The 24,147-nt window shown below is 45.6% G+C and overlaps 2 protein-coding genes across 7 annotated transcripts in view; both read left to right on the top strand.

Annotated features, from left to right (window-relative positions):
* The window catches only part of ETV4 (ETS variant transcription factor 4), a 39,834-nt gene extending 39,277 nt beyond the window's left edge, over positions 1 to 557 (top strand). For all 4 annotated transcript variants that reach the window (XM_028702720.2, XM_028702721.2, XM_028702719.2 and 1 more), the window contains one exon: positions 22 to 557. In XM_028702720.2, coding sequence (XP_028558553.2) covers positions 22 to 237 — 216 coding nt within the window. In that variant the 3' untranslated portion in view covers positions 238 to 557. The remainder of the gene's footprint in view (positions 1 to 21) is intronic.
* Positions 558 to 4,912: 4,355 nt separating this feature from the next.
* Positions 4,913 to 12,528, top strand: TMEM101 (transmembrane protein 101). Of its 3 annotated transcripts, none has more exons than XM_028703050.2 (4): positions 4,913 to 5,083; positions 7,392 to 7,572; positions 9,778 to 9,924; positions 10,044 to 12,528. In XM_028703050.2, exons 1-4 carry the CDS (start codon positions 4,932 to 4,934, stop codon positions 10,350 to 10,352), a joined length of 789 nt encoding a protein of 262 aa, XP_028558883.1. In that variant the 5' UTR covers positions 4,913 to 4,931; the 3' UTR covers positions 10,353 to 12,528. The 3 variants fall into 3 exon arrangements, with proteins under 3 accessions (XP_028558883.1, XP_028558884.1, XP_077773506.1); XM_028703051.2 differs by lacking the exon at positions 4,913 to 5,083 and adding an exon at positions 5,645 to 5,766; XM_077917380.1 differs by lacking the exon at positions 4,913 to 5,083 and adding an exon at positions 5,825 to 6,261.
* Positions 12,529 to 24,147: the final 11,619 nt, after the last annotated feature.

The following is a 24,147-nucleotide window of genomic DNA, read 5'->3' as shown; positions in this document are numbered from 1 at the left end:
ATTTTCCTCCCTGTCTTAAAGGTGGCTGGTGAGCGCTATGTGTACAAGTTCGTGTGTGAACCAGAAGCCCTCTTCTCCCTGGCTTTCCCCGACAATCAGCGCCCGTCCCTGAAGGCCGAATTCGAGTGGCACGTCAGCGAGGAGGACACTGTTCCTCTGTCCCACCTGGACGAGGGCGTAGCCTATATGCAAGATCTCGGGGGGCAGCCGCCGTATGGGAAAGGCTACACCTATTAACTGCCGGCCGAAGAGACGGGTCAGATAATGGCCGAGTTGTACATATATGAAGACGCCTGTCGGTAATCACCAATGTAGAGTATTGCCTTGGCTTTCCTGACGCCGAACCCGGACTGTACAGTGGGCTGCCTTTTCGAGGGGAGGGCAGTACGGTTGCCCAGTACCCAGATCTGGATTCAAATCCTGCCTTAGCCGTGGACTCGCTGGGTGAACTTTGGGCGAGCTGCTTTCATTCCAGCCTCCGTTCCCAAGGACGAGCTTCCTACATCGCAGGGATGTTGTGAGGGCGGGGTCAAATAAAGATTGTAAAGTGCTTTGTACATTGTTTTTTGAAAATGCTATCTTGGTTGAGTAACAGCAAGTGTACTCAGCTTGAACCTGGGAGCGGCAAGATCTGCCTGATGAAATGAGAAGCAACCAAGCTAGGGGCTTTGAATCCGCAGATTCCAAATTTAAGCAGCTTCTCTGCGACTGAACGGGTATCTGTGCATGGTTCACAGGCTCTTTGAAGTCATGGCGACTGGGAGAAAATTTGTGTGGCCTGGTTTTCTCCCTATCCTCCCTTGCGAATAAACATTGGGAACGTAAACACTGCAATTTTATTAATATTTAAGGGTCTTACCTTATTCCAGAAGGGGTCCTTGCTCTCAGTTTCATGCCACAATAACTACATTACTCAGGAGTAAGCCCTACTGAAATCAATGGGGATTCAGTACATGATTGCAGCCTGAAGTGGCTAGTTTTGAAGGTTACACAGAGGGCTGTTAAGAAGGGACCCCATAAATTTCTGGACCTGTGGGGAAAATATTATTCATCTCCCCCAATGAATTCATGCCTACATCTATTTATTTCCAGAATATGGATGAAAGTGGAGGGGATATTAAGTGAGCTAGGACCTAGGAGGCCACGGCTGAAATCAGCCATGGAACTCAATTGTGCGTCCTTGGGCCACTTACGGTCTCCCAGTCTAAGCCTATCATACAGGGTTGATGTGAGGAAAATATGAGGGGAAGGAGATCCAGGAACGCCGCCTTCAGCTCCTTGGAGGAATGGATAACATTATAATACAGTTTATATTAATAAACATCATAATAAATAAATATTATAATGAATGATAAAAGCCTTTCTCCAGCATGTCTGCCCCCAATTTTAAATGTGAGGAGAGGGAGCAATTTTCAAATAATGAAAAAGCCTGACCTAAAGCCACAGAAAAGAGAGAATCTGGGATACATCCAGGCCTACAAACACTGGACTTATAAATAGGTTCTTGGCAAATTCGGTGTGTGGGTGTCTGCTGGGCTGGGTGTGCAAGCAGGGCGCAATCATGTCTGCTTAAAAACCTCCAAGGAAGGAGAATCCACGCTCCTATATTACATACAGGGATACGGGTGGCGCTGTGGGTTAAACCACAGAGCCTAGGACTTGCCGATCAGAAGGTCGTTGGTTCGAATCCCCGTGACGGGGTGAGCTCCCATTTCTCGGTCCCAGCTCCTGCCAACCTAGCAGTTGGAAAGCACGTCAAAGTGCAAGTAGATAAATAGGTACCGCTCTGCCGGGAAGGTAAATGGCATTTCCGTGCGCTGCTCTGGTTCGCCAGAAGCGGCTTAGTCATGCTGGCCACATGACCCGGAAGCTGTACGCCGGCTCCTTCGGCCAATAAAGTGAGATGAGCGCAGCAACCCCAGAGTCGGTCACGGCTGGACCTAACGGTCAGAGGTCCCTTTACCTTTTATATTACATACGGGTTTTACACACAAAAGCTCTCCTCTGCAGCATCCTGCTTTTTTTGTAACGGAAGTTTGCAAAGTGTCCAATAGTTGTCTTCTCCTTACAAGGAGACCCTAGTGCCTTTTTAAGTAAAACAATGGAAAGGACAATACTAGCACCCTAAGGACTTGACAAATTACGGTGTGAGCGGAGTTTGCTTCACCAGATGCCTCATTCTTGGTAATCCACAAAAAAAACTTGTGCAATAATATATTTGCAAGCTTTTAAAGTGCTACTGGACTTAGGGCTGCAGGCAAGACCCCTCTGCTGTCCAAAATTTTCCTGCTCACCCTGATGCTTCCTAGGGGGTCTCCTCCCTCTCCATCAGGGCCGGATTTAGGTTTGATGAGGCCCTAAGCTACTGAATATAATGGGACCCTTTATATGTCCAGCTGTCCCTTGTCAACAACAAATTGTCACTGTTTCTTGTGTAGAATATATGCTATATAGCAATTTATGGACCCTAATAGGTTTCTAAAGCCATTTACACATGCAGAATGTAGGCACCCTATATATAGAAATGAGCAAACCAGTGATATTTTAGGGAGCAGGCTAGCAGGTGGGGCCCATGACTTACATCATAGGAGCCTACGTAACACAAAATACTGTTGCTGTATGTACACAGACCCTGTTTCCTTTTCTTTTAGGGAGAATTTGGTAAAACAAAACGTAAGCCCCCTTGCACGGAAATCATAGCAAAGGCCCATCTAGCCAACCAGATGTCTCCATAAAAGCCCACAGCCCCCTCCTGTTGTTTGTCTTCTTGCTGGAGGAATTCAGTAGTAGACTGCCTCTGAACCTGGAGGCTCTATACAGCTGTTGATAATTGCCATAGATATCCTCTTCCTCCTCGTCTCCATGAATTTGCACTATCCCCTTTCTGCCCCTCCAAGTGACTCGTCCTCGGCACATCTTGTGTGTGTGAGATAAATTAATTCCATGTTCCCACAGTCTCTGCTTAATCTTCCCCATCAATGATATTGGATGACCCAAAGTTCCTGTATTAGATGAAAGCAGAGAGCTGTTTATGCCTCCAAGCACCTGGGGATCTCAGGGTATAATCTGAATCTATATGTTGGGTTGCCTAAATGGTTGATTTGGGGGGGGGGGGAGAGATACCTCCCCCCCCAAATAGTGATTTTAAGTTTTTGGATCTGTTTCTGCTGCTTTTTCCATCACAATGCCATACATCCGGGTTTTCTCTGACATTTTGCTGATTTGACAAAGTTCCCCCCTGACGTCATTTTTACACCCGAAAACCAGGACGTGTCAGGAATTTTGCTGACGTATGGCAAGCCTGTATATATGAGGCTACCACTTTGCTGAAGGTAAGCAAGTTTATTGACCATTCATCCCGAATTGCTTGCACTAAACTTACACAGAGCTTAGACTATGTCTGGTCTTTACTGAGCATTCCTTTTTATTTGTGGATAAGTTACACAACAATGAGCGTTCCTCCCGATCCGGGGTGTTTATTTGTCTTTTGCTCATCCCACACACTTCAACACATTTTCCCATCCCTTTCCAAACCACAAAAGTCTGATGATGATTATTTTTAGTGACTTTGTTGCTTTAGAGTGACAGAGCCCTTGAAGCCATTCCAAATGCACAAACTTAAATTTCTGGAATGTGCTAAAATTCCACCTGCCCCCCCCCCCCAACAAGCAAATACCACTGAGAGTTTTTAGACCACCTGGGTCTGGTCAGTGCTTAGATGGACGACCCTGAAAAACACATCTATGATGCTTTGGGTTCCATGATGGGAGAAAGATCAACATCCTATCCAGCGGTTCTCAACCTGTGGGTCCCCAGATGTTGTTGAACTACAACACCCATCACCCCTAGCTAGCAAGGCCAGAGCTCAGGGATGATGGGAGTTGTAGTCCAACTACACCTGGGGACCCACAGGTTGAAAACTGGACCTATACCCTTTTAAAATGTGGCTCTTTTGGGGGCGGCTGTATTATTGGTTTATTGTTTTTATATATTGTGATCTTGATCTTTTTTGTGAACCGCCCTGAGACCTCTGGGTACAGGGCGGTATATAAATTCAACAAACAAGCAAAACAAAGATGAGTTACAAATGTAAAGGAATGAAAGGTGTGTGTGGGGAAATAAATGCACAAATAACTTTACAGCTGCACGACTGGTGCAAATTCAGCTGGTGTGCAATTGACCGGCTGCGTATGGATGCTTCGCCTGATGAATTTCTGCCTGTCCTGGGTGTTGGAATAAACAGGCGGCAACCCAAAACTTTTTGGGTTGTGGGAGTGGGAAGGGAACACTTTTGTTGCTTCCCGCTGTGACAAGAAGCCGGGGTTACCGATGTGCTGCAGCCAATGCTGGATTTACGTATAAGCTAAACAAGCTATAACTTAGGACCCCACTCTCTTGGGGGCCCCAAAAAAATTTAAAGGAAAAAAAACTGGATGTACATTTCCAAAATATAAGAGAAAAAACAAATAAAATAAAACCCACATACAGTGTTTTGTGTTGTGTAGGCTCCTATGATGTAAGTCATGAGCCCCGCTTGCTAGCCTGCTCCCTAAAATATCACTTGTTTGCTCATTTCTATATATAGGGTGCCTACATTTTGCATGGACTGGTTGCCTATTACGTCCATGAATTACCATCTAGCATATATTCAACACAAAAAAAGCTACAATTTGTTGTTGACAAAGGACAACTGGACATATAAAGGGCCCCATTACCTTCAGTAGCTTAGGGCCTCATCAAACCTAAATCCGGCCCTGGCTGCAGCGCTGCCCAGGTGCGAGGAGGAAAAGCCAGGAACCTTCTGTCCCGTGTGTCAGTTCCAGGCCGGAAGACTTTGGGAAACGGGCCTCGGGGGGAGCGAAGCCTCGACGGACCGCAGCGTCGGGCAGGGAAGCCCGCCCGCGTTGCCCGTACTTCCGCCCTGCAGCAAGATGGCGGCGGGCAGCGGGGGTTCCGGGCACCGTCGGCGGCGCGGGGCGCTGCGGCTGCTGATGCGGGTGGGCTCGGTGCTGCTCACGCGCTTCCCGTTCTGGCACTGCCTCAGCGGCCTCCTGCTCAACGCCGAGCGCGCCGACGCCCGCCGGTGAGCCCGCGCGGCCGGGAAAGCGGTGGTGGTGGGGAGCGCGGTGGCGGCGTCGAGGGCGCTTCTGAGCATGTGCAGAGGGCTTTCTGCGCCTTGACTCCCCGGCGGGTTGTGGGGTCGGGGAAGGAATCCAGTATTTGCTTTTAGGAGGTCGTGAGCTAAGGGGGCTTGTGGGGTGGGGAAAGCAGAAGGGTGGGGAGCCCTCCAGGGCCTTCACAGAGAGGGGTGCGGTGGGGGAAGAACCACAGAATTGTAAAGTTGGAATTAATTATTATTATTATTAATATTATTCTGTGAACCGTCCTGAGCCCTCCCGCTATAGGACGGCATATAACTTCAATAAATATTATTACTATTATTATTACTATTATTATTATTTGAACGATCCTTATTCTGTGAACCATTCTGAGACCTCCCGGTATAGGGTGGTACAGTGGACGCTCAGGTTGCGAACGTGATCCGTGCGGGAGGCACGTTCGCACCCCTCAGCGTTCGCAACTTGCAGCACCGCATCTGTGCATGGGCGGGTTGCGATTCGGCGCTTCTGCATATGCACAAAGTGCAATTTAGCACTTCTGCGCATGCGCGACTGCTGAAACCCGGAAGTAACCCGTTCCGGTACTTCCGGGTTTCAGCGCGTCCATAACCCGAAAAAAGGCAACCTGAAGCGTCTGTAACCCTAGGTATGACTGTATATAAATTCAATAAATATTATTATTTTATTATTGCTATTAGTAGTAGTAGTAATACCCTGCCCATCTGTGTGGCTTCCAGCATAATGTTATAGAACTGTCTGTGTGTCTTCCTAAACACCAAAATTAACAAATGCCAGAGTTTTGGGCTATTTGTGATAGGAAAGGAGAATATAAGCTGCAAAGGAATTCCTGGGTAGCCTGGCCAAGCCAGGGCCGTTAAGAGAGCCATTGTGGGTCGTTATTATAACGAAATAACATAATAAACCATTAAAGATTGAGAAGCTTCTGTATGCAGGGCTAAAGGTTATATGGTTACTCCCAGGGGTCCTCTCATTTAACTAACCTCTTGCAATGCAGGAATCTCCATTGAAGCATCTATTCCGCCTTAGTCGGACCACACCTGGAATACTTGTGCCCAGTTCTGGGCAATTTAAAAAGGGTGTTGACAAGATGATACAGGGTCTGGAAAGCAAGACATATGAGGTACAGTTGAGGGAGCTGGGTATGTCCAAAAAATAGATAGAGGAGGCCATCTTCAAATATCTAAAGGGCTGTCACATGGAGGACAGAGCAAGCTTGTTTTCTCCTGCTCTGGAAGCTAGGACTGAATGCTTCAGAGATTGCAGGTTGCCTGGAGATGAGTCATAGTTGCCACAGGCAACCATGCCAGTGGCTGTTTACAAGCCTGCAGGATGGATACCTGAACATAGCTTCCCAAGTGTATTGGCAAATGCATTTGTTTCTTGTCATGCCTTCAGATGGGAAGAGAGGTGGTGGAAAACTCTGGGAAAAGGAAGTAAAAGAACATGGATGTTTATATGGCTAACTATAATTGGGGTAGAAACCTAGGGCTGCTGCTAGTATAGGTAAAGGTAAAGGGACCCCTGACCATTAGGTCCAGTCGTGGCCGACTCTGGGGTTGCGGCGCTCATCTTGCTCTATAGGCCGAGGGAGCCGGCGTTTGTCCGCAGATAGCTTCCGGGTCATGTGGCCAGCATGACTAAGCCGCTTCTGGCGAACCAGAGCAGCGCACGGAAACGCCGTTTACCTTCCCGCTGGAGCGGTACCTATTTATCTACTTGCACTTTGATGTGCTTTTGAACTGCTAGGTTGGCAGGAACAGGGACCGAGTAACGGGAGCTCACCCCGTTGTGGGGATTTAAACCACCAACCTTCTGATCTAGAGTCCTAGGCTCTGTGGTTTAACCCAAGTGCCACCTGTGTCCCGTGCTGCTAGTATACCGACTTACTAAAACACACACACACACACAAACACATCCCCCCAAGTCCAGACTTTCAAAATAACATATCGTGGCAATGAGTTCCATAGCACTTCTAACAGTCTGTGCTTGAAATTGAATTTCCCGTGGTTTCAAAATGTTGCATTTAGCAACGCTAATTAAATCTGTGTAGCTTTGCAGCAGTTCGTACATCACGAAAAAACATTCCATAGCTGGGTCATTTCGGGGTGGAATGATTCCTCCTTGGGGATTTAGTTCTTTAAAAAACAACAACCATAGCCCTATTTTTCTCTTTCCTTTCTCCTTGTGCTGTATTTGTTTCTTCTGGGTGCCTTTGATGACTAATGTTCTACATTTTATTTCCTTGCCCAGAAAACCAGACATCCCTGTTCCATTTCTCTACTTCGACATGGGCATGGCGGTGCTGTGTGCCAGCTTCATGTCCTTTGGGGTGAAACGCAGGTGGTTTGCCCTGGGGGCTGCCCTTCAGTTGGCTATCAGCACATATGCAGCGTACATTGGAGGCTATGCGCACTATGGAGACTGGCTGAAGGTGAGAGAGAGGAGAGAGAGAATCTTTGGCTCATTGTCTTCTCAAAAGCTGCAGTTGGACTGTACTAGATTGCAGCTGAGTAGAAGAGCGCTTGCTCTGTGTACAAAACGTCCTCAGGTTCAGTCCCCAGCTTGGGAACCACCAAGGGAAGAAGGCTCAGAGCCTGGGGGTAGTGGTGGGACAATGAAGAGGGAGAAGACTGTGAGGAGGAGGTGTCAGAAGCTTGAAGAGGTAACAGGGTTTAGTGAGCGGGAAGAATCTGTGGCAGAGAGAAGTCCAGAATCGGAGGCAGAAGCTGAAACAGAAGAGTGGGATGAGGGAGGCCAAGAGGCAGAGATGAGTCAGGCTAGTGAAGAGTCACAAGTGTCTCCCCCTCTTGCTGTGACAAGCTCCCCTTCTCTCTGGTCTCCCAGAACCAGAAGAGGCATGAAGAGGGTGGCGCAAAGACGCGCATGCAGGTGCAGTCTCTGATTGCTTAGGCAGCGGTTCTCAACCTGTGGGTCCCCAGATGTTGTTGGACTACAATTCCTATCATTCCTGAGCTCTGGCCTTGTTAGCTAGGGGTGATGGGAGTTGTAGTTCAACAACATCTGGGGATCCACAGGTTGAGAAAGGCTGACTTAGAGCATCATCTCCAATAGCTTATGATGAAGGGAACTAAACCCTGGTGTTTGCCCTGAGCGTCAAGTGGTCAGAGGCATACAGCTAAACCTCAGTTGTCGAACGTAATCCATTCTGGAAGATCATTCAACTTCCAAAACGTTTGACAATCGAGGCATGGCTTCTGATTGGTTGCAAGAGCTGCTTGGACTTAAGTGGAAGTCGTGTCGGATGTTCGGGTTCCAAAAAACGTTCAAAAACTGGAGCATTTCCTTCTGAGTTTTTGGTGTTCGGGAGCCGAAATGTTCGAAAACGGAGATGTTCGAGAACTGAGGTTTGACTGTAGTTTGTCTGTATATGGACCTGGCCTACATGTGTGTATAATCCTTTATATGCTATTGAAGCTATCCTGCATGAATCCCAGATATTGTTTATGCATTTATATCAACTGCCCACTTTTTAAAAATCCCCAACTCTTAAATCTTTGGAGCAAAAGTGATCCCCACTGCTTGCTTTCTACACTCATGTTGCTCTTTGGTCACCTCCCTTTCCAGCCCTAACACCCCCCCCCCCAAAAAAAAAAAATGCTTAAAGCTTTCTTTGCAGTAAAGGACAATGGTGAGATTAGATGTGTCCAGAGGGCTTCTCTTTTCTTCCTGAAGGACATCAGAGCAGTCGGCGGATAGATGGTTTCTCTGTTGACTGGATTTAGCTTGCAGGCTGATAGTTGCCTCCCGGTGTAAGGCTGTGGCACTGAGCTTTCCTCTGAACAGATCTTCAGGTTTGCCTGAGACTGAGGATCTGCCAGAGGTGAGCAATGTGAGATGCTTTAGTTTGTGCCCATAAGCGCTGAGGGATAAAGAATGGTTGTCTTCTAAAGTGCTTTTAGAGTAAGTACGGAATTAATTTTTTATGCTGGTGTTACTCTACAGGGTATCTGCTCTGAGCCTGTGTGGATTAGGCGTTGGTTGTGAATCTAAGTGAGATAGCAAATTGGTCAATGACACCTTTAATTTTCACCCCGTTTCTGCTCTCTGTCTAGCCCTTCTGGTATCAGACCCTGGATCACTTCAGAAGTACAGATCTTGGCTTAATACACCAACATGTTCACAAACCTTGTGCCTGCCTGCTTTGTCCTCACCTTTCCCTTCAAGATCAACCCAGGAAGTCTTCCATTAACCCACATTTCCTGTTAATGTACAAACCATTGTTTAAGATCATGGCTCATTCTGAACCCGGCAACCATAGTTTTGTGGTTTGTGGATGTATCAGAAAACTAATGGAAGACTTCCTGGATTAGTCTCAGCGGTGTTGGGGGCTGCGTAAGGCTGGAATGCACATATGCAAGGATTCTTCATGTTTATTAAGCTGGGATTTGTAGGTCTGAACAAGGCATTTAACTGTAATCTTCCAAAAATGGTCTGTGCTAGACCAGAGTAGAAGAATTCTCTCTTCTTGCAAAAATAGCAGTGTGGATGCTTGGGAATTTGGGTGCAAATGTTTGCAGCTCATATGATACAGTAAACCAGCGTATCTTTGGTTATTGTGGATTCAAGGTGTTTGGTTTGCTTTCCGTTAACTTGCCTGCCTTGTCTTTTGGCGCAGGTGAGGATGTATTCCCGAACGATAGCCATCATCGGTGGTCTCTTGGTCTTGGCAAGCGGGGCCGGCGAGATCTACCGGCAGAAACCGCGAAACAGGTCCCTGCAGTCCACGGGGCAGGTTTTCATCGGCATCTACCTCATCTGCGTGGTACGTATGCTGTCAAATCCCAGAATGGTCAAATCCCAAATGTTTGGAACCCTAGATGTTGCTGGGCCACAACTCCCATCACCCTCACTTCTGTTGCTTGCCTCCCTTTCCTATTCCAGGCCTACTCTCTCCAACACAGCAAGGAAGACCGCCTGGCCTATCTCAGTGGCGTCCCAGGTGGAGAAATTGCCTTACAGCTCCTCTTTGTCCTCTACGGGGTGCTGGCCTTGTCCTTCCTGTCTGGCTACTACATCACCGCAGCCGCTCAGATCCTGTCGGTCATCCTCCCTCTGGTCATCCTCTTCATCGACGGCAACTTGGGTTACTGGCACGATTCCCGCCGAGTCGAATTCTGGAATCAAATGAAGCTGGTTGGGCAGAACGTTGGGATCTTCGGGGCCGCCATAATTTTGGCCACAGATGGCTGACATTAGACTCTCTGAGACACTGAAGCACGGTGCTTTGAAGTGGGAGTGGGGTGCATATTGCAGAGGACAGAGACTCTCCCTCTTTTTTATTATTTATTTTTTTATCATTTTATTGCATCTTTAAAAAAACACACCACCCGTTCCTTGCTATTGGCAGCTAAACGAATGAGCGGGTGGTAGTTTTCAAAACCCAGAGCCATTCCTACATTGTTATTTTCATTTCAAAGGACACCTTAGCAGCTTCCTCCTCCACATGTTGTAGTAATTGTGAGAGTCTCTAGCGGGCTCAGGACTGCATCAGTGAAGCTTTTGGGCTGTCATCTCATTTCAGCGGGGAAGGGGTGAATCTTTGCTTCCATGCTGGCCAATAGGTTAAAGATAACTTTGCAAAGGTCGCTGTGACCTTGGGTGCGCCGGTTCTGGATCCCAACCCTGGGGTTTGGGTAGCCAAAGACACAGAGATCATTCGACTCATCTTTGCTCTGCATGCAGATGGTGGAGGCTGTTGTGGAACATGCATTTCCTTCTAACAAGCAGGTCAGGGCTTTTGAAAGGTTCTCAGAAGTTCGTGCGAACCACAGACTCCCTCTTAGATGGGCTGGCTTCCTCTTCGCCTGTACCGAAGCTTTTGCAAAGCTCCCTGGACACATATGAAGTGCCACCTACAACCAGTTAGGCAAAACTGTTCCATTTGGAACGTAGCAACTCGGAGAAATGTCTCCCTGCCACCATTCTTGTGCGGTACAGAATGGATACAGCTTTCATGCACACAGGGTGTAGCTGATTAAATGGGATGGCAATCTGTTCGTGTCATCCTTGCATGATGGGAAAAGAAGAGCTAATCCAGCGCTACCTTTTACCTAACTCGGGAGTCTTAGAGGCTGCTCTCAAAATGTTTGGTGGATGGGATTGGGTTGTTGGGGAAGAGAAGCCTAAAGCTCATTGCCCCTCACCCCTGGAAGGGGCAAGCTCAGACTTGACAATATTGGACTAGGTGGGCTGCCTAATGACCCAAGGCAGCTTTCAAGAGCTCAGAAACTCCTGCTACTTCCATCCCCCAGCATTGAGCAGGTTTTGTTCTGGAATAATTTATTCCAGGCCTGGGGATGCTGAGGCCCTCCAGATTTTGCTGGACTACAACACCCATCGTCCTTGACCATTGGACACACTTGCCAGGGCCAGTGGCAGTTGGGTTTCATCTGGAGGGCCACTCCAGCATAACTTGGGAAAGGCAGAGGACGGTTCTCTCACCATGAGGAAGTTGGGTACCTTAATTTCCCAGCTGGCTATATACAAACATGAGCTCTTTCTATATCTGCAAGATCACGCTTGGCACATTTTATTTATTACTTCTGAACTCAAAGGCGACACTGAGAACAGAGTATTGGCGTCTCTATAGTATTGGCGTCCATAGTATTGGCGTTTCTCTGGATTCCCAAGTTTGTTTTCTCTTTTGGAAAGAATGAGGGGGTGGGGAAGCGGATTCTCAGCATGTTCATAAATCTTTAAAACGTAGCATAATCAGCTAAAATGGCACGTGTGCTGAAACACATTGAATTGCGCTGTTATAGGGGCAGGAAGCTGCTTTTGGGGTGTGTGTGGAGGCGACCTACCACCAGAACACACATTTCATCTCCCCCTGTACCTGATTGGGTTTCTCCTTGTCGACCCCAGTGCGCAAGCTTTCTGCAGTTTAATCTGCATACATGCAGTTTCTACAATGGGGATTGGACTTCAGGGAAGAGTGTGCATGAAGGGGAAACAAGAAAACCCTTGTCGGAATTGAACATCCCCTTGGAATTTGGTGTGTATGTTGAGGAGGGTGGGATGTTTGTGTTTGGCTGGGGCTAGCCGGGGGTTTAAAATGCTGCCCAGGAATCACTCCTGGGAAACAGCAGCCACACTATCTGTTTGGATGGAATGGTGTGTGTTTGCTTTTTAAAAAGTGTGTACTTCCATTTCGGTCGTATCCAAAGCACTCCTGTGGAGGCACTTTGGAGCTGATTGGATGCTCTTTTCTAGGCTCAAAGGCCATTGAAACACGGTTGACCATACACTGCTTTCCCCTTTCCCTTATCAGCAGATATTGCTGATGGCTGCGTCTTCCTTTTGGCTTTTTCTAAACCACACTGTGTTTATGGAGGATCAAGAAGAAAATAAAACACTTTTTCCAGTCTCCCATTTTTTATCTTTCCGTGCCTGTCCTTTCCACTGCTTTCAAACACTCGTCGGTCTTTGAACTTCCAAACAACCCAAGTTTTAGCAGGGCTGTGTGGACCACGGAGGTTTCGGTTATGCGGTGCTTGACGCCCCAGGCAGAAACTGGCAGCTGTATGAAGCTCAGCATTTGTGCGTCGTCATGTCATGCCAGCATCTTAGACATTTAAGGTAAAGGGACCCCTGACCTTTAGGTCCAGTCGTGGCCGACTCTGGGGTTGCGGCGCTCATCGCTTTACTGGCCGAGGGAGCTGGCGTACAGCTTCCGGGTCATGTGGCCAGCATGACTAAGCCGCTTCTGGAGAACCAGAACAGCACACGGAAACGCCGTTTACCTTCCCGCCGGAGCGGTACCTATTTATCTACTTGCACTTCGACGTGCTTTCGAACTTCTAGGTTGGCAGGAGCAGGGACTGAGCAACGGGAGCTCACCCCGTCGCGGGGATTCGAACCGTCGACCTTCTGATCGGTAAGCCCTAGGCTCTGTGGTTTAACCCACAGCGCCACCCGCGTCCCTTAGGCATTTAGGAAGCTGCCTTATATCAAGTCAGATCATTGGTCGCTCTAGCTCACCTGCACTGACTGGCAGCAGCTTGCCAGGGTTTCTGGCAGGGCATCTTCTCCAACAGCCTGCTACTGGTGCCTAAAGGTGTATAATGAAGGCGCCAGGCGAACTTCCCTGGGGAGAGCAATAAAATGATAAAACAAACACTAAAAACTTCCCTAAACAGTTCCCTAAGGAACTGGCAGAAAGAATTCCATGATTATTTGTTATTTCTATACCGCCCTTCATCAAAAGATCCCAGGGCATATGATGGAATAAAACAAGATAAAATGCAAGTACAGTGGTATCTCGGGTTAAGTACTTAATTCGTTCTGGAGGTCCATTCTTAACTTGAAACTGTTCTTAACCTGAAGCACCACTTTAGCTAATGGGGCCTCCTGCTGCTGTGCCGCCGGAGCACAATTTCTGTTTTAATCCTGAAGCAAAGTTCTTAACCTGAAGCACTATTTCTGGGTTAGCGGAGTCTGTAATCTGAAGTGTATGTAACCTGAGGTACCACTGTAAATAATTAAACCAAAATAATAACCCCACTTCCCGCCGCCTGATATTATCTCTTTAGATGTTTCAACTAAAAATGCATTTCTGGCTGCTTGGTCCATCTTGAAATACAAGTGTGGTGACCAGGAATTGGCACTAGGTGGTCCCCTCTACTAATCTATACCAGATTTTTATTTATTTTTACAGCTCTGGGTGTGCGCAAAGGGGAAGATTGCATTGAATGCATGCCCAGTTCAGTTCAATAAAGCGTTCTCACTGCTAAATGCAGTATTTCCACTGCTTATCCTTTCTAAACAATATTTTAAAATGTGCAAGTTCAAATATCAGGGCAGACAGGATATTTAAGCATTTAGAATGAAATAAGAGGATCCAAATATTCCTGGAAGTCTGATACTACTATGTCTCCAGAATAATTTCCTAGCCTGTACTTGTGCTTGTCTAGTATTCTGCATCTCTTCAGAGGCAACGCAGCTTCACATCTTTGCTGGACCGAGCAAACCAAATATTGGGGAAAAGAAGACTTGTGCTGGGGCTAAGCCAAGGAAGGCTGGGAAAGAGCCCTGTTTTTTGCCACTATGACTTCTCTTTGCTCAGTTTCTCCAGGGAGCAACAAGCAGTCATGAAGAAAATAAGCTAGATAATGGTCTGACTCTGCATAAAGGACCTTCCTATGGCACCTATTGGTACAAGAATCCTGCATCAGGTCATTTTTCAGGGACTGAAGAATGTGTATCTATATCCTAAGCTCATTTCTCCACATTGTCACATCGGTTTGTAGAGGTTTTTTTTATAGAGTCCTCATGAAAATTCATTGGTATTTCAGCAGAATTTTCTTCTAATTTTTGCATGCATTTTTTCCCCAAAACAATGTTCCCTAACGTAATGCATTTTCATAGGTTTTAATTAATACAAGTTGTTTTTAATTAATATATACACTTTACCCCAGTATATGCTTCCCCCCCCCCCCTTAGTATACATCACTGGGCTGGAAAACTGCATTGCAAAATTCAGAGAAGTGTGGTTTTCAAAGGGTGGCTGTGTTTCAATTCACTTATTTTGTTTTTGAAAGTGTGAATTAGGTTTGCCTTGAAATGTGAGTGGAAATAAAGGTCTTCCTCACCCCTATTTGATGCGTTCCCATCCCGGTTAAATACGTCCAAATGAACGTTGTGAAATTGAGACATCGGCTGCTACAAACCAAAGCAATCTATGGTATAGCATAATGTCTATTACGGCACACAGGCTTTTATTATATCCACATCTTCGCATTGCTCTAAATGGTTCTTCTCTTAGTTTTCCAGAGCTTTGTCAAGATGTAATAACTGAGCTGCCTGGTGCAGCCAGGGCTGGGAGAATAGGGGAGTGTGGGCCGGTTTTTTGTTTCTGTCAGTTACAGGATAAATTGATGGCGTTAACCAGCATGGAAACAATGACTAATCCAGGATAAAAACCAAAGGCAGTGTGTCCTCTTTGTCCTGAACAAAGCAGCCTGTTTCAAACATGCGTCGTGAGGTAAGCATCGAACAATGGCTTCTGCGGTAACAATGGCTTCTGGGTAACACAGTCTTGTCCCGTCGTTCATTTTTGACAGGTCCCTTTCACCATTTTGCGTGGTGAAGTTTTGTTTGTTTTTGTCACAGTGTTCCTTGCATCAATATGCTGGGCGGAAAACGGACAGATCCAAGAACTGGGTTGTGGTGGGTTTTTTTAAAGGGGTGTGAAAAGGAGTATGGCTGATGGCGACTATATAGAGTAAGCATAGTCGGAGCAATTGAGTGCTTTGTTTTTAAGACCACCGAAGGAATTTGGAGAAGTGCTACAAACGTGGTTTCTAGACCTTCCTTCAGTCTGTGGAGCGAGCAAGAGAAATAACTTGGCTCAATTTGCCCAGTTATTTGACTCTCCAGATGTTTCTGAACTACAACTCCCATCAGGCCTAGCAAGCATCTTCTTTGGCAATCACTCATAGCGAGTAAGATTGTCTTCCATAAGTACCGTTTTAAAAGTGAGTCCGTAAGTGACTGGAGGTCAGTTTGGATCCACACATCCTTCCACAGTGGGGACATAGGTTTCCAGGTGGGAGTTGATTATGGTGAGGGTTTGCCAAATGTGCCTTCCTCTTAGCACGTTTCTCCCTTTAGTCCTGAGTTCAAGCATCTTCAAAACCCATGACACCTTTCGTAAAGGCTGTTCTCCAGTTGGAGCGCTCGCAGGCCAGTGTTTCCCAGTTGTCAATGTCTATACTACATTTTTAAAGATTTGCCTTGAGAGAGTCTTTAAACCTCTTTTGTTGACCACCAGCATTATGCTTTCCATTTTGAAGTTTGGAAGTTTGGAATAGTTGCTTTGGAAGACGATAATAAGGCATCCGCACAACATGACCAGTCCAACAAAAGTGATATTGAAGAATCATTGCTTCGACACTGGTGATCCTTGCTTCTTCCAGTACACTGGCATTAGTTCGCCTGTCTTCCCAGGTGATGAGTAATTTTTTCCGGAGATACTGTTGATGGAATCTTTTGAGGAGTTGGAGATGGCATTTGTCCATGTTTCACAAGCATACAGTAATGTTGGTAGCCAATGTCCTGCCAATAAAATTCAATTGCCATTCTAGTCAGTTGCTCTTCAAGGAAACAGGTGTGTGTGTTTGTGTGTGTGTCTTTTGTCTTGTGCAGCAAGATGTCTGGGGCCAGCCCTGAGTTGAGTCAGCTCCCTGCCGCCTGAAGGCAAGGCCATTGGTCTTATGTGTGGAATCTTTGGTCTTCTAAATGTTGCCGGACTCCAACTCCCATCAGCCCCAGAAAACATGGCCAATAGCCTGGCATGATGGGAGTCATGATTCAGCACCATCTGGAGGGCCAGAAGAAGAAGAAGAAGAGTTTGGATTTGATATTCCACTTTATCACTACCCAAAGGAGTCTCAAAGCGGCTAACATTCTCCTTTCCCTCCATCCCTCCCAACAAACACTCTGTGAGGTGAGTGAGGCTGAGAGACTTCAAAGAAGTGTGACTGGCCCAAGGTCACCCAGCAGCTGCATGTGGAGGAGCGGGGAAGCGAACCCGGTTCCCCAGATTACGAGTCTACCGCTCTTAACCACTATACCACACCGGCTCACACCACAGCTTGCCACACCTCCTAGTAGGGATGAAGATTAATTTCTTTACATGCTTACCTGAGAGAAGGTTTGCCACACCTTGCCTCATGCCTCAACCCACCAGAAATGCCGCGTAATATGTGCGCCCTATACGAACGAAATGCGAAATGGGATATGCCAAGATAGCTCAGGTAAGCGAAATAAAACTCATTTATGTACAGTATTTGAGTCCATTGCTTATTATTATTATTATTATTATTATTATTATTATTATTATTATTATTACATTTCTTGAAGTGAGTTCTCACGAACAATTGCAAACACTTTCTCCCCCCCGAAATTATTTTTATTTGGTTTTACAAGTATGTATAAATCAATCAATCAATCAATCAATCAATCAATCAATCCCTGCCCATCTGGCTGGGTTTCCCCAGCCACTCTGGGCAGCTTCCAACAAAAGATTAAAAATACATTAAGACATCAGTCATTAAAAACTTTCCTTCGTTTGGAAATAAACTTCTGATAGGATATCTGCAGGAAGCCCTCTCCAGCAGGGTGCCGTGACTGACTGGGAATTTAAGGGGCGAGGCAATCTTTTAGGTATCCTGATCCCAAACAATATAGGACCTTGTGGACCAGCACTAGGAACCTGAATTTTGCTAGGTTTCCTGTTGCGGGAGGAAGGAAATGTTGAATTCTGCTCCATAGTGGGGAGAATCATAGGCTGTTCTGCTTCGATTTATAAGGGCGGGGGGAATCGGTGTGTTATTACTGGGTCAAAGAGAAGGTACAATGTTATTTTTGACTCAAACTGGCCTCTTTTATTTCTCTTTCTCCCCGAAATAATCCAAGCAGATGTTCCTAGGAGACTGCTCGCCTCTACTTTGTGTTCCAGACGCAGTCAGGTAGAGATTCGAAACAGACGATACAGTTTCTAAAGCCATCATGGCAGGCGCCTTCCACTCAATGATTTGCTTTTAAGGACATCATCAATTCCAACTTTGGTGATAATGGGACAGCTGGGACTCTGCTAATCAATCTTTCAAGCGCTGTAATTTTATTTATATGCTGTCTGAAGCATCTGCTGCTTCCCTTTTCTGTTCTGGAAATGGAAGGTGACTTTTCCCTCTTTCCCAGACGCTCTTCCCTCTTTCTCTCTCTTAAAAGAAAAAATAAACCCACAAAACCCCCCTACCTTACACATGCAACATACCCTCCAACACGTCGAGGCGGAAACTAGGACGCCATTTCCTGGGGCCACGCTTTCTGCATAAGTCACGTGACCTGTGCAAGATCACAGTGCGCAAAATGGCCGCCATCCTCTCACGTGAAAAAAAAGGGATGTTGAGGTGTAGGTGAAATCTATGGATCCCCTAATGAACGATGCTGTTTAACCAATCCCTTGAGAGAGTGAAAGAGTTTTGGATGTAGGAAAACATTCATCCCTTGCCCCCTGCCCACCCTCTATTTTAATTTGTTCCTGTTGTAAACAAAATCTGCCCTTTCCCCCTTATGGGGTATCCAAGAGCCCTTATAGAGTCCTTACGTGGGTTCCCTATTGGTAGGAGAAAATAACAGAGGCCAACCAGAGAATATTGAGAAGCAAAGCAGCTAATAAGCCTGATCTTTATTGGTCTGTTGCAACAGGGTGCTCACCTCACATGCAGGAAAGGTGGACGACCCAGAATTAAGGTGTGCCTGCCCTTATATAGACATTTTAAATTCCCTGCCCTGGAGCTCAAGACCACTCCTCCATACATCATACATACATCACAAAAGGGGTGTAACCCAAGACCACCCCCCACAAACATCATACCTACACCACAGAAAAGGTGGTCCACAACAGAAATTTGAATGTTGTTGTTTTTCCTGTCTGTCAAGTTATCTGATAATGCCTTATCTCATTGCCTTTCCTGGTAGTCTGTCACCCTTTGAAATGGTGATTACTCAATTGCTGAGACAATGGGAAGGCTCCCTGACCCCCTCCCTCCTTGCAGAGAAAACATTTGGTCAGCTTGGGAGTAAAAATGGTTTCAGTTCGGTCTTCCTGTGTTGATCTATGTACGTGCTTGGTTGGTACATTTATGAACATTTATTATGTATCTAAGACCTTAAAATTCTTAACACATTCCCTTGCTTGTTACTAAGGTTGTACACAACTCCTTGATACAATCCCAGGACTCAACATGGACTCCTTGGATCAGATGATCATTGACCCAGAAACCCTAATGGGTCTCTGAATTCCCACCCCAATATTTTAAATCAGCATCGTTCCTCCAAAGCTGCTTTCCCCCCATAACATTTTATTAGTTTTCCAACAATAACAAAAATAAAACAAACAACAATAATAAAAACAAAAACAAAACAGATTGACTCCCCCCTATTCTCTTCCTTGGTTCCATTGTGTGTCAGTGTACTACATGTCCATTGTAAAGTTTTAACCATTTGAATGACTTATTGACCATTCATAATGAAATTACAAGTAGTCTTAAAACCCTGCCAATGTATTGGCCTGTGTACATTGCTTCTGTATATATGCAATAAAGTCCTTCCATTCTTCCTTAAATTCATTGTTGTCTCTTACTCTTAATTTCATTGTCAATTTTGCCATTTCAGCATGTTCCGTTAATTTTACTTGCCAATCTTCTTTTAGCTGGGTCACTTTCTTCTTTCCAGTGTTGTGCTAATAGTGTTCGTGCAACTGTAGTTACATACACAAGTTCTTTTGTGATCTTGGTAAATTCATTCCTGTCATGCCTAATAGGAAAGCTTCTGGGTTTGTTTGTTTTTTAACAAAAAGTTATTTTAAACATCTTCATTTCATTAAAAATCATTTCTTAAGAATTTTGCAATCTCACCACATATGAAAAAATGTCCCTTCTATTGTTTTACATTTCCAACACTTCCTTTCTTTAGTTTTGTACATTTTTGCTAATTTAACAGGAGTCAGATACCATCTATACATCATTTTCATGTAATTTTCTTTAATTGCCACACATGCTGTAAATTTTGTCTCTTTCTTCCATAGTTTTTCCCATTCCTCCATCTGAATATTGTGTCCCACGTCTTGTGCCCATTTAATCATAACTGATTCAACCTCTTCATCTTTCGTCTCCCAGTCCAGCAACAGATTGTACATTTTTGATATTGATTTCTTATCATTTTCTATTATTTCTCTCTGAAAGGTTGAAATTTCATTCTGAAATTTTTGGGGGCCCCCTAAGAGAATGGAGCCCTAAGCTATAGCTTGTTTAGCTTATACGTAAATCCGGCACTAAAGGTCTGTATAGTTAAAGCTATGGTTTTCCCAGTAGTGATGTATGGAAGTGATAGCTGGACCATAAAGAAGGCTGATCGCCGAAGAATTGATCCTTTTGAATTATGGTGCTGGAGGAGACTCTTGAGAGTCCCATGGACTGCAAGAAGATCAAACCTATCCATTCTTAAGGAAATCAGCCCTGAGTGCTCACTGGAAGGACAGATCCTGAAGCTGAGACTCCAATACTTTGGCCACCTCATGAGAAGAGAAGACTCCCTGGAAAAGACCCTGATGTTGGGAAAGATGGAGGGCACAAGAAGAAGGGAAAGACAGAGGACGAGATGGTTGGACAGTGTTCTTGAAGCTACAAACATGAGTCTGACCAAACTGCGGGAGGCAGTGGAAGACAGGAGTGCCTGGCGTGCTCTGGTCCATGGGGTCATGAAGAGTTGGACACGACAAAACAACTAAACAACAACAAAATCCGGCACTGGCTTGCTAAGCACTTCCCAGAGTAGCCCATCTGCCAAATCTTTCCCCGCTAGCCATCCTCTCTGGTGCTAAGTGGCTCCGTCTTTGCCACTACGTGCCAGGAGAATTATGAACTGAATCCAAGGAGCACCGAATGCCGGAACCTGATGGTGCCAGGCCTCCCTCCCCGCCCAACTGCAGCTGCTTCCTGGACATAAACGGGAACTTGAGATCTCCCCGTGGCATTTGGGAGCTAATCGCTGTTGGCTTGGGAGTGAGGGGGCCACCTGCAGCAGGCAGAGCTTCACTTACGCTTGCGTCCCCAGGAGCCTCTCACCTTTGCCACTCTGCGCAGCAGCACCTGTCGGGCCATTACAGGAGATTCAATAAAAATGAGAAGAAGAGGTGTCTGTTTCAGGCTTGATCCATTTCCCAGGACAAGGGATGCAGGTGTCTCTTGCAAATTATATGCCTGGGGGGCCGAAAGAGATCCGGAAAGCGCAGTGCATGATGGGAAGTGGGATTCCCAGCACAGCTCTGTGAGTGTTTAGGAAGGCAATTTATATTTATATTTATATTTATATTTATATTTATATTTATATTTATATTTATATTTATATTTATATTTATGTGTATGTGTGTTTGTGTATAAGCAATCATATCTATCTAATCAATCGTATTCACACACATAGTGCTTCCCCCCCCTAAAATGAGGGTACTCTCATTTAGATTCAAGAAAATCACCATTTCATAGTTCAATTCAGGGAAAATAAACACAGTAAATGGACAAAAGTACAAAGATTCACAAAATGTGAATACCCACTGTGTGTGTATGTATTTGATTTTCCAATATCGTTCCAATGGCAGCCTCACTGTAACAATACCAATTTTATCTAATTAATGCAATCATTACTGCCAATTATTCAAATGTCAAATTATACAATTTCATTAAACCGCGCCCCCTGCATGCTAGAGTTGATGAGCTCATTCTTCTACATTTTTTTCTGCATTCCAAAATTTTAATAATCTCCATTGCATTCCATTCAGATATAATAATCCCTTATATAATAGCTACAATCTTGTGATTTCTATTTGTGTTGGTCTGTTAGGTAATTTAATATCAACCTTTAGATATTTAGTGGGAAGGGCTGTAGGCTCAGTGGAAGAGCATCGGCTCTGGGGTGTCAGTTTGCGTATTGGCTCAGGAAGCACAAATCAGATTTAAAAAAATAAAAATTGGCAAACCAAAATGAACTTCTCCACCAGTTCTGCTCCAAGAGACTCAGTGTCAAGCAATTACAACCCAGGGGGTCAGCAAACTTTTTCAGAAGGGGGTCGGTCCACTGTCCCTCAGACCTTGTGGGGGGCCGGACTATATTTTGAAAAATAATAATGAACAATTCCTATGCCCCACAAATAACCCAGAGATGCATTGTAAATAAAAGCACACATTCTACTCATGTAAAAACACCAGGCAGGCCCCACAAATAACCCAGAGAGGCATTTTAAATAAAAGGACACAGTCTACTCATGTAAAAACACGCTGATTCTCAGACCGTCTGAGGGCCAGATTTAGAAGGCGATTGGGCCGCATCCAGCCCACGGGCCTTAGGTTGCCTACCCATGCAACACACCTTCCATACTCCCTAGAAATGACCGAAAAATTGGGTGTAGACAGCATTGGCAACAGCCTTTTCTCTCCTTCAAGCGAGCAGGCTCGCTTATTATGGGTGCCAAACCAATGGTATGCTAGAGATGGAAGGGGAGGCTGGTCTGTTTTTTCACCTTCCCCGAAAGCGTTCCCAGAGACACCGGAAAGGAACATGGAACAAACTGTGGCCTTGTCCTGGAAGAAAGTGTCCCTTACGTGCCAACATCTGAATTACCCCTGGAAATGAAATGCTGAAAAAGTAAGAAACAAAAAGCAAAACAAAACCCCAGCAAACAACATTTTATGAAAAGGAATTCTCTAGACTGTGTGCGGTAGTTTGGGAGCTGAAGAATAAATGGTTCATTATTTATACTCGGTAGGATTTAGGAGGGTTATCATACAATATATGGTTGCAGGTGACAATGGAGCAACACCTGCTGCTAATGATCAAGACCGATTAATCATATTTGTTCTACTTGTTCTTTTGTGTGTTGGGGCAGAACTGAATGTTAGCTTGGCAAATGCTTAACCCCTGTCCCTTTTCTTCTGCAAAGGTCTCACAGCACCCCACCCCACACCCAGCCTCCTCTGTTTCTCAGTGAAATTGTAAACTGCCTGGGGATGGTGGAGATGGGCACATCTGTCCATTTCAATTTCTCATTTTTCCAGTCCAGTTCTCCATGTTTCCCTATCGGTTTGCATTTTTAAAAAATAAAAGTTGTCATGATAACAACAACAACAACAACAACAACAACAACGTATTATTTATACCCCACCCATCTGGCTGGGTTTCCCCAGCCACTCTGGGTAGCTTCCAACACATTAAAACACAGGTAGGCAAACTAAGGCCTGGGGGCCAGATCCAGCCCAATCGCCTTCTAAATCTGGCCCGTGGGCGGTCCAGGAACCAGTGTGTTTTTACATAAGTAGAATGTGTGCTTTTATTTAAAATGCATCTCTAGGTTTTGTGGGGGCATAGGAATTTGTCCATTTCCCCCCTCCAAAATATACTCCGGCCCCCCAGAAGGTCTAAGGGACAGTGGACCGGCCCCCTGCTGAAAAAAGTTTGCTGACCCCTGCATTAAAACATAGTGAGACATCAAAACATTAAAAACTTCCCTAAGCAGGGCTGTCTTCAGATGTCTTTGAAAAGTCAAATAGTTGTTTATTTCCTTGACATCTGATCGGAGGGCGTTCCACAGGGCTTGTGCTAGTACCGAGAAGGTCCGATGCCCGGTTCCCTGTAACCTCACTTCTTGCAGTGAGGGAACCTCCAGAAGGCCCTCAGAGCTGGTATACTGGGCCGAGGCTGTTTAGGGCTTTAAAGGTCAGCACCAACACTTTGAATTGTGCTCAGAAACATATTGGGAGCCAATGTAGGTCTTTCAGGACTGGTGTGATATGGTCCTGGCAGCCAGTCACCAGTCTAGCTGCCGAATTCTGGATTAGTTGTAGTTTTTTAGTTACCTTCAAAGGTAGCACCATGTAGAGTTCATAGCAGAAGCCCAAGATGGCTTACAAAAAGCTCTCAAATGCATGACAAAACTGAGGTCCAGCTCTGAGGGACTTCTGGCAGTTCCCTCACTGCAAGAAGTGAAGCTACAGGGAACCAGGCACAGAGCCTTCTCAGTAGTGGCACCCACATTGTGGAACACCATCACATCAGATGTCAAGGAGATGAGTAACTATATAACCTTTAGAAGAAATATGAAGAAATATGAAGGCAGCCCTATATAGGGAAGTTTTTGATGTCTTACTGTGTTGGAATGTGTTGCAAGCTGCCCAGAGTGGCTGGGGCAACCCAGTGAGACGGGCAGCATATAATCAAACTATAATTGCTTTTGCTATTGTAATTATTATTAGGGCGGTGTGCTCTGAAAAGCAGGTTTATAACCCTCCAAATAACCCAGTATGAAGTAGTGATATGGCCAACGTGGATGCAGTAGCATAGCATGGCTTGCTAGTGCCCGGGGTCATGCAGAAGAGTGGGAGGGAAGGAAATGGACTGAGTAAGCATGCACATTCAAGCATCTGTGTCA

The sequence above is a fragment of the Podarcis muralis genome, chromosome 13, assembly GCF_964188315.1.
Source record: "Podarcis muralis chromosome 13, rPodMur119.hap1.1, whole genome shotgun sequence".
NCBI classification, from domain to species: domain Eukaryota; kingdom Metazoa; phylum Chordata; class Lepidosauria; order Squamata; family Lacertidae; genus Podarcis; species Podarcis muralis.
This window is presented reverse-complemented; position numbering and strand designations above follow the sequence as displayed.

Coding starts and splice junctions, on each gene's coding strand:
- TMEM101 (XM_028703050.2), top strand. CDS start 4,932: ATGGCGGCGGGCAGCGGGGGTTCCGGGCACCGTCGGCGGCGCGGGGCG. Junction 5,084..7,391: donor GAGCGCGCCGACGCCCGCCG/GTGAGCCCGCGC, acceptor TTCCTTGCCCAG/AAAACCAGACATCCCTGTTC. Junction 9,925..10,043: donor GCATCTACCTCATCTGCGTG/GTACGTATGCTG, acceptor TTCCTATTCCAG/GCCTACTCTCTCCAACACAG.